Genomic DNA, 15,735 nt, shown 5'->3' with positions numbered 1-15,735 from the left:
GTGAAAGAGTAGGTTTAAACTTTAGAATAAAGATAATAAGACATTTCATTTGGTGGACTGGACATGACTTTGCCGCGTATAAATGTTTTGATGTATTTTCGATAGAAATAAGGAACATTTCATTTTACATAAAGCCTCACTTTCGGTTGCACCTAAAAGAAAATCTCAGGATGTGCCAACTTTTTCCTATTTGGTTTCTCTCAACATCAACTATTTTGTTCAATTTAAATATATATTTTGCATTAAGTGTAGTTGAAGATGGACCAAGATTCCAGTGCAAATGGTAAACGACTGACTTTATAATCTTGAGTACTAAACAATATCGTCTTCTAGAAAATTAAAACCATCGATTTATTCTGCTTCTCCATTAACTTGTTGCCCTTTATTTTAGTCTAGCGTTGTGTGCCCGTCATTTTTTTCTTTCTGGGACCTATTTTCAAAGATTAGGTTTGTGTGGCGTTGTTGATTAGTTATCTGTTTAATATGAATTTATAAAAAGACAAAATAAAATATGAGTCAGTAACACAAACATTTTTTTTTTTTATCATTCAAAACATTTGATCGAATATATCCTCTTACTTTATTTTCTTGCTAAAATATAAACTTAATTTGTTGTGAATATATGCCCAAAAAAAAAAAAAATTTGTTCAGAATATTATCGCATTCCCCTTCAACTAGCGGAGCTTCTATTAATATAAAACCTTAGTGATCTTCCAAATATATCAGAACATACACGTTAACTAAAAATACATTAAAAATATAGTAATACAATATGAGAAGCATAACATTTTTAAAATAAATGTTATATCAAAAATGTTTTACAACGACTGCAACTTTGGTTGTAGAAGCAAGCTGTCTTCCCAACCCATTCTTATAACGCTGTATTCCCATCATTTGGAGTGTGGAAATTTGATTCCTTGCGAGTTTATTAATATGGCCTTGCAGCATAGTTGGTGATCGAAGAGTCTGTCCGTGACGTCCCCCATATTTCTCCTTGCCAGATGGAGTAAACAGTCATTTAGGGCATCTCCAACCTTACACCATTTTCAACTTCTTTTTTTTTGTCAACTTCAAACATCATTATAGAGTAAAATCTTCTCCAACCTCACTCCATTTTCAACTCCAAAATGGAGTAATGGCTAGGGTTACTCCATTAATAGAGTAATCTTACACATTACTCCATTTTTGAGTTGAACTTTTTTTATTTATAAAATGATCTTTTGAATTTTTAATATTTTTATTTCTTACTTAAATAATATTTAAAATGATACAATAACATGAAAATAGTATATTCCACAAAGAATTATTTAATAATTTTAAATAAATGCATAAAATAACAGAAAACATAAATAATTAAAATAAAAATAAAAATAACATAAAATAAGTAATTTAATAATCTGAAAAATCCATTCCGGATCCGCTAAGGTCAGTGAAATATTGCCCAAACGAAGAAGTGTGAGAAAGAGCTTGTTGATCTTGTGATTCAACATTTCACTTTGATATTATTTGTGTTTGTTGAGCTTGAATATACGCACGAACATTTGGATCTTCTATGGATGAGCGTGAACTCGATGCACCAATTGAATTTGGAAGAGAAGCTCCACCTCCGGGTATCAAAATTGCAGAAGATGAAAATGTCCGATTTCAAAATTTTTTTGCTCGATTTAGGAATATCAAAGATAAAGAAACTCATTTTTCATTACGAAATGCATTAGTTGATCATTTATGAAAAAAATATTCTAATGCTCATTGTTGAACCCACATATATGTTGTTTTTTTTAATGATTTTTTGTACTTTTTAATAATAAATATTTAATTCAAATAATTTATATTTTAATTATTTATCGTAAATATAAAATAGTTGGGGTTAATTGGTAAATTTTTATAAGTATAAGATTTTATTTGCAATTATTAATAAAATAAAAATGAAATCATTTAAGAAATATTATTTTTGGAGTAGAAAATAGAGTAATACATTGAAGTAAAACATTACTTCATTTTGGTGTTGCACCATTTTAAAGTAAAAAATGGAGTAATACATTGGAGATGCTCTTAGCAAACATATCTTTGTCAGTTGATCAAAATATAATATATATATATATCTTAGAAGAAATCGGACAAGTTTATCGTGACATTTGTCCAGAACAAGAGACCATCTGTCTGTGTAATGTGGACCAAGAAGAGAGGCCGTTAGCCTTTCTTTTCTTTTTTTTTCGAAACACAAACTTATATTAATGGATAGCAAGAGTTAGGGTGCTAGCCATAAAGGCTTCTTCCTCAACCAGACATTGTTTAGCTAACTTATCAGTAATATTGTTCTTTTCTCTTCATATCCAAACGAAGGAAATTTCATCAAAATAAATAGATAAATTGCAGACATCCGAAAAAATCCCATACAGCTCCGGTGGGATCTCCTTTGAGGTGAGGGCTTTGATCAGTTGGGAAGAGTCAGATTCGCATCGCAGCCGTTTGAGTCCCAGGTCCTTGGCCGTCCCTTCACTAAGGCACGTAAAGCATTGGCTTTAGGCCACATATTTTAAAAACTAATCTGGTTACATCCATACAAATTGATGTAGTTAAAATGGTTAGGTGAAAATACTTATTTCTCTCAACCTCAGTTTGATTCCCTATCTTGATATTCATTTTACTGTTTTTCGTTTTTATGAAAAAACCTTCTTTTTGTTTTTACTTTGGAAACAAAATTCTTATTAACTTAACATTAATCTTTGAACCAAACATTTTTTTGTAAAGGCCACATTTTTTTCAAATACTTTAAGCCACACAAATATACGGGACGGCACTGCTTGATCTCTCCATTGCCTCTCTCATTGGCCGTTAGCATCTTCTATCTAAGTAAATCTTAACTGAAAAGGAATTTAATTAACTGGATCAAGCCTTAAACTAAAATTTAATGTTCACGCTGATCAATGGTATATTTATATTACGTCTATTTTTTTTAAAAAATGGTCAAGGTTCATCTATTTAAAAATAAATACATACTATAGATTACGAGAGACGAGAGATCTTATATAATAAAGGAGACTTTAGTCTCTCCTCATTAAGCCACATCAGCAATCTGCATAGGGCAAAACAGGACAGCTGGCATCCTCCTAAAATATTAAACTAGCGAATATCGTTTTGCTTTTGCTGTGTGGGCTTTTATGTTGTGTTTAAAGTTTAGTTTATAGATATGTTGTTTTGGGCATTTAGACACACGTTTTGTACTAGTCCAATTAAATCTAAGTTTTGACTTTCACTCAACCTGCGATTCAGACGACGACGCCGATCAACTTTTCGTTACTTCTAACGTTCTAATTAATACGTCCTTTAAACCTATATTTAACGTCATTAATCCACTAATCCTCTCTGAAGCATTCAATCGACCCCTCTCAAGCATTCAATTGAGCTCATCATCTCACTTGGTAACTGACGAAAGCTGCGACTATAAATCTCCAAGCTCCCTACGATGAACAGCACAAACTCAACGAAACATAGAAGAATACTCTCTGCTAATTACCGACTCCGACGATGGCCAATTCATTCACCCTTCTTGGCGATTTGATATCTGGCCGCTGTTCAAGCACCGCCTTCTGGGAGGCTAGGCATGTGAAGAAAGGCGTCGACTCTTTGACGAGAAGCTAACTATCGCGAACCACCACGTCTGCCTTTAAATTACGCTTTCTACGAATCTTTCTATCTAAATAGATTAATGGAAAAGGAATAAGGCTTAGCAGAGGAGTGGAGCAGCAGGTTAATGGACAACGAACAAGAACAAATAGTGAAGCTCGAGGAAAAGCGTTTAGCTACATATCAATGGTCGGGAAAAGAAATCAAACTGCATGAAGTTGACGCCTCTGCGGCTGTGAGCAAGAAGGCGAAGAAATCAGAAAAGGTCTAAGACTGAAAAAAAGAATCAAGGTGGATCTGTGAAAACAAACTCATTAAGGTGTATATAACTTTTTACAACGTCATTATCTGACATCAATCTACGTTTGAACTTTCTGTTTTCCATATTTTAATCTCATGGTACTAAACAGAGTGAACAAATATCGGATGGAGCATCTGCTTGGTTGCAGTTCAGAAAGTTCTGCTCCAGAGGAACCTGTCTAACCGTCATTGGAGCCTCTGGCTGAGAATGAGAACATGGTGGTTGATCCAAGGAATTACCAGACCATATAATCTTCTTAATAGCACTGAATGTAACATGTGACGAGGTGTCAAAAGCTCTTTAAGATTGTAACAACAGTCTCCCATTTGATTCGTTACTTGGGGTAAAGTTCCATTTGTATAACGTAAAGATCTACATTTGTCTTGATCACTTCAACTTTCAAAACAGTGTTAACGTAACATTCTCTGCACTAATGTTATTTCCATCATTTCCTATTCACTTAACAGGAAGTCGAAATTTATCTACTTTCAAAACAGTGTTAACGTAACATTCTCTACAAAGTATTAGACATGCTTATCAATTTCACGACCACAAATTATAACTAATTAAATCAAGTTGAAGCATGTATCTAATACTCAATCTTCTCTATTCCAAATATATTAATATAAAAATGAAACAACAATAGCAAAACAATATTTATTTTTATTGTTTGGAAAACCTATTTATTATTAGTTAAGTTTATCAAAAATTTATTGTGATACTTAAAATTTGAATATATACAATTTAAAAAAAAAATAGATAAAATTATTTTCAAAACACGTACGTGTACCTAATAAATATACAACAATCATACAAGATTAAAATTTAAATAAAAAGCAAGCTAAACATTATGCATATAGATTTATTATATATGTCATTAAAGTAAAATAGCTAAATGGTGTAATAATATTCAAAATATATACAAGAAAATTATATGCACCGGAAATTATATAGTATTTTAAAAATATAATTACAATTTTATAGCACAATAAAATATAATTATGAACGTGTTTTATATAATAAATAAAAAGATAGAAAATGGTAGTTAATTTAAAGGATACATGTTTATATTTTATTCCATTATTTAAATTTTGAAGATAAAGTATATGTTAAAAGGTCATTTCAGTATCTGCTATATTTCTTTGTAGATATTAAGATTTTTACTGATAAATTTCTGAACATAAGTTCAAATTTTACTTACGATATAGAATATAATTATATTTGGATCTATAAAATAATCCAGTACACACTCTATTCATGATCATTCATGAGTTTATTAGTTTTTTTCTATACTTTAACATAATTTTTAATTAAAAAAATATTTTTATGAAATCATTTGTTAAGCAAAAACTATGTAATTTATGGTAATCAAGTTTTCCATATATAGATTTAAATTAGTTATCTTAATGAAACAACAAGTAATATGTAATTAATTTGGTTTTATATCTATATAATTAAAGTCACAAATTTATATATACTTATATAATAGTCAAAATAGGATAATTCGTCTATTAAATATATATCACATTGATTTTATAATTTTAGATGCTTTATAATAAAAAGAGTTAATACAACCTTTTATAATACACAATTTTAGAGTATTGGTGGTTTGGAAAATATTTTTGTTTTGATTGACCATTTCCAAAATATAAGATTAACTATTACAAAGTCTTTGCAAAACAACAAAAACTAATACCTCAAGTTATAAAATATTTTATGTGAATATTAATACGACTTTCATGCATATATTATATTTTACTAACTATTCCATTTCTCTAAACCTAATAATCAATGATGTAGGAACTAAACCTAAAATTAAAATAGTTTTATAATTTTGACAAATAGTTTTTAAAATATTAATAAAATTTGAAAAATTTAACAAAATACATTTTAATAGCTAAACTATGTATTTAAATTATTATAAAAATCCGGCGCGTAGCGCCGGCAAACCACTAGTAATAGTTAAAGTCACTTGTGGTTGTGGTACCGTATATCCTCCAAAGCTTGCATAAGAAACTGTCTATTCGAACCTGATGAAAATAGTTTATCAAGTCATTTACTCCTTTTTCTATAAGTTTCATATTTGAAGAGTCATTTATACACGCTCCTTTATCTAGTCTCCTTAGTTGACTTTGATGAGATAGTTAAGAGTTTATCTTTCCAGAGCTAGGTACATGCCGAGTTACAATATCTTTAAGCAGATAGATAATCTACTTGTGTATCTGACATGATTAACATAATAAAAATATTAAAATATATATACACAGTTTTAAAATTTAAGTGTTCATTTCGGTAAAACGAACCAAAATAGATAAAATTGTTTAGATTTGGTAGTACTAAATAAACTGAATGGATATTATTTTTAAGTAACCGCAATGTATGGATATGCTTCGGTATATAAACCAATCAAACCTACTAAACTGAACATACCGATTAATTAAAAATATCTGTATACATATATAAAAATTATTTAATAAAATAAATAATATATAATTTTTTTTAATTATGTATATATTATTAATATGATCAAAAAAATATGCATAATTTATTTATTAATATGATATTCATAATTAAATCATCTAACTTAATAATTTACTATTTTGTTTTTAGTTAAAAAGGTTATTTATTTTTCTCATTTTCATCAAATTAAATCAAACATAATTTTTATTTTTATTGATAACTATTTGTGCTAACATATAGTTATATAATAATACTGTGATATACCAAACCAAACCAAATTAATATCCTAATATGGTAGTTATTTTATAAACTAATATATAAAAAACCAAAAAACCCGAACCAACCGGACTGAACATGCCTATTTCAAATGAACTTTCATATATATATATATATATTAGTCGGTAAAATTAATATGGGGGAAAGTAGTAATACATGGGCTTTGATTGGTAACTTTTCTGAATGGCGGAATGATTTATGAAATGCGATTCTGTAAGTATTTTACCAATCAACAAAATTTGCGTTTTTACTGACAAAAATATTAAGAGAGATTCTATTAAGTGAAAAAGTGAATTTTAGTAAATTATGGAGAAAATAAATTACAAAATCAACACTTTCATATTATTAAATTATATGCTAATACTATCTTAAAATTTAAAATACATAACAATAATTTTTTTAATGATAAATATTATGTTGTAAATAAAGTTATAATGTAATTTGTATATTATTAAATGTCAATCTATTATTAAAATGTATTGAAAGATAAACTAGATATTTATAGTAAGAACTAAAATATTTTTAAATAAAATTTAGTTATTAATTTTTACATTATATAATAATTAATTTAATTATTGATATTTGTTTTTTATTATAACAAATTGAATACAATATAAAATTGCTTGATTAGTTTAATATTATTCCATAAATTTTAATTTTTTTTGTGAATTAATTAATTTTTCTGTAGCTTAACTATTTTTTCGCGATTTTGCAGAGCCAGCCAATGTATGTTAGATACCGAGCCGTAAAAGCAAAGTTGGGGCAGTTGAGATAGAAAAAGGAAACAAAAGCCCATATAGGCCCATTAAAAGATAATCAACGAGAAATCGTCGTTTTGCTAAGGTGCAAGTGGAAGGAAGGCACCGAAAGAGTTCGAGTTGGATCCGAAGAGAAGTACTACTCTTCACTTAACTGCTTCCACGACGGCGCGTGAACCTTCTCACATCTATCACTTGTTGGGCTGTAACGCTTTGCTTCGATTCGCGTGTAATGTTCATCACTCCATCGAAGTGCGAATTTTCAAATTCTTGATTTCACAGAAATGTTCACCCCCCAGAGGAATCAGTTCCCGGCGACCGACCGGAAGGGAAAGGCCGTAGCTTTCGCCGACGAAATCACCACCCCTTCTCCGCCAATGAGCCGATTCGGATCCCTCTCCGCGGTGGATGATTGGAGGAGGTTCAAAGAGGTGGGCTTGCTCGACGAGGCCTCCTTAGAAAGGAAAGACCTTGAAGCTCTTATCGAGAAGAACCTCAAGCTCGAAAAGGAGGTACCTTTTTATTTAGAAACGAACTTATGGTTATGATTACTGATTAATGATGAATCTTTTTTTGTTGTAAGCTGTTTGATTACCAACATAACATGGGGCTACTGCTTATTGAGAAGAAGAAGTGGACTTCGAGAAATGAAGAGCTTCAGCAAGCGTTTGATGAAGTTAATGAGATTCTTAAACGTGAAAGGACGTCTAGTTTGATCGCTTTGAGCGAGTCTGAGAAGAGAGAAGAGAATCTTAGGAGAGCTTTGATCTCCGAGAAGCAGTTTGTAGCTGAGGTATCTTTGTGTGTGTTTATGGCTTTTTCTTTGTGTTTTGATGTTTTAAAAGATGTTTCTCTTGTTTTTTTCAGCTTGAGAGGGATTTTAAGTACTTGCAACAAGAACATACTGAGGTGAAGTCTACTTCTGAGGCGAAGTTAGCTGAAGCAAACGCTTTGGTTATGGGTATTAAGGAGAAAGCTTTAGAGGTGGATAAGGAGAGGGCAGTTGCTGAAGAGAAGCTCTCTGTGATTAGTAGAAAGAGTTCTGAGTTGGAGAGGAAGCTTAAAGATGTGGAGACTCGTGAAAAGGTGCTCCAAAGGGAGCGTCTTTCTCTTGCTACAGAGTATGAAATATCGTATTTACTTGTTAGTTGGTGTTGGTAGTTTTGGCCTCATGCTATCTCTTTTGCTCTTGTTTCTTAGACGAGAAGCACATGAGGCAGTGTTCTACAAGCAGAGAGAAGACCTACAGGAATGGGAGAAGAAGCTAACGGTAGAAGAAGATAGGCTGTCCGAAGTTAAAAGAAGCATTAACCATACAGAGGAAAGAAGTATTGAAAGTGAAAGAGCTATCAAGAAGAAAGAGAAGAGCCTCGAAGAGATGCAGCGAAAGATTGATACTGCTAAGTCAGAATTAAAAGAGAGAGAAGAATCTGTAAACAAGATGTTAAATGACCTTTCTATGAAGGAAAAAGTGAGTTTTCTCGTTGCAATTATTTTTCTCTTCCTCCATTTTGTCTATATATATCAACTGGTTGTTGTTTCAGGACTTTGAGGCCATGAAGACTAAGGTTGATATGAAGGAGAAGGAGCTCCATGAGCTTGAGGAGAAGCTTGTCGTGAGGGAGCAGGTCAGCCTCTCAACTTGCCTGAAACTTTCTTCTATTTCTTAACTTTCCAAAAGCTTTCTTAGAGTAGTAGCTTGAGGAGAAGCTTATTGATGCTACTGAAATTAATAACTGATTGGAACAACTTACATGTTTTAAGTAAAATTATAGTTTGTATACGGAGTTACAGGTTACATTGTTGCTACGTGCCAAAATGTATAGTATGATCCATAGAGAAGTGACACGTTGATTAAATTTTTGAACAGATGGAGATAGGGAAGCTCCTTGAAGATCAGAAGGGTGTTCTAGATTCCAGAATGCAGGAGTTTGAAACGGAGCTCGAACAGAGGAGGATATCCCTTGATGAAGAACTTGAGAAAAAGAGAGGTGAAATCGAGAAGCTGCAAGTTGAGATCGGCCTCAAGGAAGAGCAGTTAGGGAAGAGAGAGGCAGCTTTAGAAAAAATGGAAGAGAGAATGAAGGAGAAAGAGAAGGATCTTGAAGCAAGGCTGGAAGCTGTGAAGGAAAAAGAAAAAGCTCTAAGAACCGAAGAGAAAAAGCTGCATGTGGAAAACGAGCGATTGCTAGAAGATAAGGAAAGTCTGCGTAAACTCAAAGAGGAGATTGAAGAGATCGGAGCCGAGACAACGAAGCAGGAGTCAAGGATTCGTGAAGAGTGCGAAAGTCTCAGGATTACAAAAGAAGAGAGACTCGAGTTTATAAGGCAGCAGTCTGAACTAAAGCAGCAGATAGATAGAGTTAAGCAAGAGGGTGAGCTGCTGTTGAAGGAACGCGAAGAATTGAAACAAGACAAGGGAAGATTCGAGAAAGAGTGGGAAGCCTTGGATGAGAAGAAGGCTGATATAGCTAGAGAGCAAAAGGAAGTTGCTGAAGAAAAGGAGAAGTTAAGAAGTTTGCAAATATCAAGGGTGTTGGATGATGTGAAAATGAAGAAAGAATCACTTGAAGGCAAAGTGACGATTAATGAAAACATCAGTTGCACAAAGAAGCTGGCTCTGAAAGAGATGGAAGAACTGGAATCCGAGAAGCTTGCTCTACAGAGGGAAAGAGACGAAATATCTGTGGAAAAGAAGCAGTTGAAGAAACTTCATGATGAGCTATATAAGGACGTGGCTGATGTAGATGCACTTAGAATCTCTTTGAAGGAGCAACGAGATGATCTGTATCGTTCAAAGGATCGCTTCGCAGTATTGCTGAAGAAAGTTGACCTCTGCAGTACCTGTAGAATACCATTCCACAAGTTTATAAACTCTGAACGAGTACCTGATCTTGAGGATGGCAATGATAGAAAGAGTACATCTTTTATTGGGAAACTCGCTTCGGCTATGGCTCCAGAATCTTCGCTACCTGATGATTCTCTGGATACAGCGGCAGGCAATGATCATGAACCATCTGCTAGTTTCTCAGAAAGTAAAGGTGCTGAAGTTTCGCTGCAATCAGAGATAAAGAGTGATAAACCTAGACGTGGTAGAGGTAGGGGTAAGTCTGTCAGAGGAAGATCGCAAGCAACTAGTGATTCAAAACCATCTGATGTGAAACTTCCAGGGAAGCGACAACGAGAACAGGGTTCTAGAATCACAGAAAGTGAACAAGCGGATGGTGATAGCGATGAAGGTGTAGACAGCGTCACAACTGGTGGACGTAAGAAGAAAAGACAGACGGCTGTTCCTGTCTCTCTGGCACCTGCTCAAAGCCGATATCATCTCAGGAGACATAGAAAGTAAGCTCCTGCTTCTTTTCTAATTGGAAACTTAGTACTTATGAAACTTATATACGTGTGGAATACCGTTTTCAGTGTAGGAACAGAAGAGGATAAAGCACAAGAATCAACAGGTGCCGTGGAGAAACAAGAGAATGTCAATGGTGATATCAGAACAGTGCCAAGTCCCAAGGATAGTCTTGAGGAAAATGGAAAAGCTGAAACATTAGTGGAAACGGTAACACATGAGGAGATTGTCAAGGTATGATTCTCTGAAATCTTCATTGTTTTCCAGCATGTGCAGATGTTTTTTTATTTATGTCTTAAGGGATGCTTGTGGGGATGTTTGATCTTTCAGTGTATTTCTTCTGAGAAATGGTTTTTATACAGGTTGAGACAGAGACTGAATTCAAGGATAAAAGTACTGGAAAGAGACCAGTCCAAGAGGATCCACAGTTAGAAGCAGGAGGCAGCGGTGAAGGAAAAGATCATGGTGGTGAAGAGGATGATGGGACTTTCAGCATCATCCAAGAGGAGAACGAAGAAGAAGATGCAGAAACAGAACACCCAGGGGAGGCTTCCATAGGAAAGAAGATTTGGGTATTTTTCACAACCTAATCTCATTTTCTCACTCTCAAAGACAAAACGATCCCACAAGTTAGGAATTTTTCAGAGAGGAAAAAACATCTTGTTATGTGTTGTTGATTTTTAAACTTTACTTTCTTTTTCAAGCAAGTGAAACAAAAGGGAAGTGTGTACTCTTTGAAACTAAGGGCTTTGTTGGAAATGCAAGCATTTGATTCTAATATGCTTTCTCCATACGCCCTATCCCAAAGGTAATGCTGGTGTTCAAGAAAACCAGACGAGATTCAATGGTAAGAAAAAAAGTATCACTGCTGAAACGTTGTCCCATTGATATCGGATCTAAGCATTGACATAAAGCGTTGGAGGATTGAAGTCACTGCTAAAACTCGATGTTAGTAAAAATTACTTGGAATGAAAGTTAGCTGAAGTGCTACAGAGCCTACAGAGAGTCATTAAAGAATCTGACTCTTTTGGATCCTAGGAAAAACAGATTCTCTGATGGGTTGACCACCACAGATATTCAAGAAATGAGTTCCTTGGCTGAACTGGTTTTGGTGGGTTTTAATCTTTCCAACACAGAGATTCCTTGGTCAATCTTGGAGGTCAAGAAACTGAGGTTTTTGGGTTTGAGCAACAACAATCTCAGAGGCAAATTATTTCCTCAAATGAAAACCGAAATGCTCTATGTCAATGGAAATAATATCATCAGTGAGAGAGAAGAGGGTTCTCTAAGAAGTTCTATGATGTGTGGGAAGAAGGCTTGGTGTTTGGGGAAACCATGATCTGTGTTTCCTTGGAGATGAAATCAAGAACCCTCGTCAGTACATGTTCCTTTTGAAGTGAACCAGTGGAAGAGAATAAAGGTGGTGACTTTGGCTTAAGACAGATATCAAACCCCCGTTTTCAATCTAAGGGTTGGTGTGGCGAACAGTTATTACTTGGAACGTTACTAAGCTGTGTTTTCTTTTAAGTGTATTTTATCCAACTTTACAGCCAATATCTCTTGCTTTAATTCGTTTTTTTTTTCTATTTCTTTTACCAGCAGTTACAGTAATGCTTTCAAGTGTTACGCATACTGGATTAATGGGTACGTAACGTACCTATAAATAAAAGGAAGAAACTTTATATTTGGAGAATATCGTTTTTTTATGCAGCCACCACAAACGAGAAGACGACTAGTGAAATAAAAGTTGTCCAGACTTATGTATTTTAAATAAAAATTCTTTTGATATCATTTAGTTTTTAGCGGATTCTGTATAAAAAATTAAAAAGATGATATTTCATAAACGTTGTATGACTTTTTGTATTGGGATAACTACAAGTTATATGGAGATAAGATAACTCCTACTTCTAGATAGATAATGATGCTTAGTTTCCTAGTCCTTATCGTAATAGGAAACGTCTATGTATAAATACAGAGCTTGGGTTGTGATAATAGACAAGTTCATTTATTCTATTCAATACTAAACTATTTCATTTTGCGACATGTTTAAAAGTGGGAGGTATGTTTTGAACTTGATTTTATTTTGGCATTTTGTAAAATACAGAGAAAATATCAAGATGAGGAAATTAGGTGGATATACAAATCAAAAATAGAGTAAATGAATCAAATATGTGACTCATGAAGCCACTTGTCAAGTTGTAAAATGTGATTTATAGAGTCAACCCTCAAAACTATTTAAGTTCTCTTAATTTCTCAAAATACCTTCACACGCAAAAGATCTAGTTGGTAGGTATACATTGTTTTTACGTGTTTCTGCATGAATTTTCAGTATCTTTCACACTAGATATATATTCCATATATATCATGAATATATCTCTGTGTTCAAAAGCGCGTATAATTGATTAATTTGGTACATTCGTTTAATAGAACACAATCTTTTTCGTATCATGGTTATCCTACTAAATGTTTATTATTAGTTCCAATCCTTCTAAGATAAGATAGGTATACGTACCCGCTTTCATCCATCCAGTTCGTGTCTAAGTTGAAATCTTATACTTAATTACGTTGACAGGCGGCTCTTAGCAATTAGCATAATAACATAACACGATGAAACAACTAATTTTAAAATGTGTATAATGATCTTTCAATCCATAACTCTTTTCAACCTCATCTTTTTCATGCTTACCTTTTGGTAACTTAAGATTTAAGCTGCTCAATACGTTTTCTTTTGTGTCTGCATGATTATGATCAAGTGGTAGGTGAGATCAGAATGTCCTACAATATACTCTGCTCAAGATTCGAGCCTCCCATAAAACAAAGTGTGATAACCATTTACTTTTTGGCATTAGTCAGTGTGATGACCAATCTATTATATAGCACTAAGCATTTTCCAAAATAAGGCATATAAAGAAATATTTCTTTTCCTAAGAGTTTAGTTCTATTTCCAACTTGCTGACTGTCCTATATCTTATTTTCTACGGATATAACATAACCTTTTTTCAATTGTACACGAAAGTATTTTGTTTTCAAGAGAGCTCAAGTCAAGTATTAATATCATTAGCCCTGGATATCATGAGTTTACAAAACCGAAATCAAAAGATCTTATTCTACTATTCCAGATTCCTATTTCCTACACAACTTATAATGATTACTGTTGTAAGTTGAATATTACAACAACAAACAAACAAACAAAACAACAGTAACGATGTTCATTAAACCATTAATTATTCTTGTCAACGAAGTTGTACGTAATAAAGTATAAAATCTTGAAAAAACGACGGTCCTTTCAAACCAGATTCCCATTTTCTCAAGTATAAAATGGACTTATTTTTATTCCAATAATATATAAAATAAATAAAAGTCGACGGCAGCGACTAAAAAGCTTCAGAAACACACACAAAAGAAGAAAAACTCAACCTTTGAAAATTTCGATAATAAATTAATAAAGGAAAATTCAAAGTCTCATTAGCGTATGGTTCACTCCTCTCTTACCATTCCACTCTTTTCCCCATATTTTCATCACACTTATTTCCCATCAAATACACACACACATGTTTATATATAGACATACACTTCCACATTATACATTTCATTCATTACTTAGAAAAGCTAGTGAAATTCAAGAAAACAAAAAGAGAGGAAAACATTCATTACCAAATGGCTCCGTGTCGTACGATGGTTTTGCTCTGTCTTGTTCTGTTTCTGGCGGCGAGTACTACCTCTACAAGAATTGGAGTCACCACCATGGAGATGAAGAATAAGAAGAGCTTAGGGTTTAAACACAGCTATATTTTTGGTTACTTGCCCAAAGGAGTTTCCATTCCTCCTTCTGCTCCTTCTAATAGACATAACTCTCTTGTTGACTCCCTTCCTCATTGATTTCATTTTGTATGCTTCTATGTATTTTTTGTATGTTAATTTTGTAGATTAGAGACATACAGGATTAAACTCTTTGTATATACTTTCATACTATTGATTTTTTTTTTTCAGATGTTTACTGGACTAGTCTATGTATTAAACTCATGATGGCCATATAAAGATCAAGAAATTCAATTAACTTGTGTAAGCCTTTGTTCTAATTTATATGCATCACCCATCAGCCGCTTAATCAAAACATGTTAGTATCAATATTTGCCATGTTCTTTAATTATGTCTAATAAGTTGATTATTGAAGTTTTCAACTTTCAGTCTTCAACTTTCAGTCTTCAATTATTGACCGAACAAATTGAAAAATATCTACAGATTGAAAAACAAATGATGGTTTAGTGACTTTAGTCTTTGAGAAGAGAAGTCAATCTACTAAAGTTTTCAAGATATACATAATAATTACATACCAAATACACTTTGTCTTGTACCATGTGTCTTTCTATTAAGAAGACATGCTTAATAAATGCACACCAATTATTACCATACCAAACTCACCAAGCATTGTCAAAAATTTGTCAAAGTAGTGGAATCAAACATAGATAAATAAAAACCACAACACATAGAACAAACAAGTGGTGCAATAAAAAAAAATAGTTCTGGAATCAAACATAGATAAATCAAATACACAAGACAGAGAACAAACATGTTGTCCAATAAAAGTTGTAGTAGTGAAATCAAACATAGATATATAAAATCTACAACACATAGAACAAACATGTTATGCAATACAATTAATCTTTAGTAGTCGAATCAGACAGATAAATAAAATCCACAACAAATAGAACAAACATGTTGTGCAATACAATCTTTAGTAGTTGAATCAAGCATAGTTAAATAAACACACATGTTTTGCAATACAATCTTTAGTAGCGGAATCAAAACATAATTAAATAAAGGGTTAATTTGTTAAATAGCCAATTTTGGAGGCAAAATAAAAAATATAGCTATGATTTTGACATTATTAAGTCACTAACAATTTTTTCCAAGTTTCATCCGGTTTTATCCTTTTTCATAACAAGTTGCAGGTGAAAGAA

The 15,735-nt window shown here is 32.8% G+C and overlaps 2 protein-coding genes across 2 annotated transcripts; both read left to right on the top strand.

The window, feature by feature from the left end:
- The first annotated feature begins 7,384 nt into the window (after positions 1–7,384).
- On the top strand, positions 7,385–11,552 carry LOC106393324 (protein CROWDED NUCLEI 3-like). Its single transcript, XM_013834036.3, has 8 exons — positions 7,385–7,934; positions 8,006–8,215; positions 8,290–8,543; positions 8,623–8,893; positions 8,967–9,050; positions 9,293–10,767; positions 10,843–11,008; positions 11,137–11,552. Exons 1-8 carry the CDS (start codon positions 7,707–7,709, stop codon positions 11,362–11,364), a joined length of 2,916 nt encoding a protein of 971 aa, XP_013689490.2. The 5' UTR covers positions 7,385–7,706; the 3' UTR covers positions 11,365–11,552.
- Positions 11,553–13,199: 1,647 nt separating this feature from the next.
- Positions 13,200–14,769, top strand: LOC125585883 (protein IDA-like). Its single transcript, XM_048755596.1, has one exon. It carries the CDS (start codon positions 14,432–14,434, stop codon positions 14,651–14,653), a length of 222 nt encoding a protein of 73 aa, XP_048611553.1. The 5' UTR covers positions 13,200–14,431; the 3' UTR covers positions 14,654–14,769.
- The last annotated feature ends 966 nt before the right edge of the window (positions 14,770–15,735 follow it).

The sequence above is a fragment of the Brassica napus genome, chromosome A2, assembly GCF_020379485.1.
Source record: "Brassica napus cultivar Da-Ae chromosome A2, Da-Ae, whole genome shotgun sequence".
NCBI lineage: Eukaryota > Viridiplantae > Streptophyta > Magnoliopsida > Brassicales > Brassicaceae > Brassica > Brassica napus.
The sequence above is the reverse complement of the archived record's forward strand: the minus strand, read 5'-3'. Positions and strand labels throughout refer to the sequence as shown.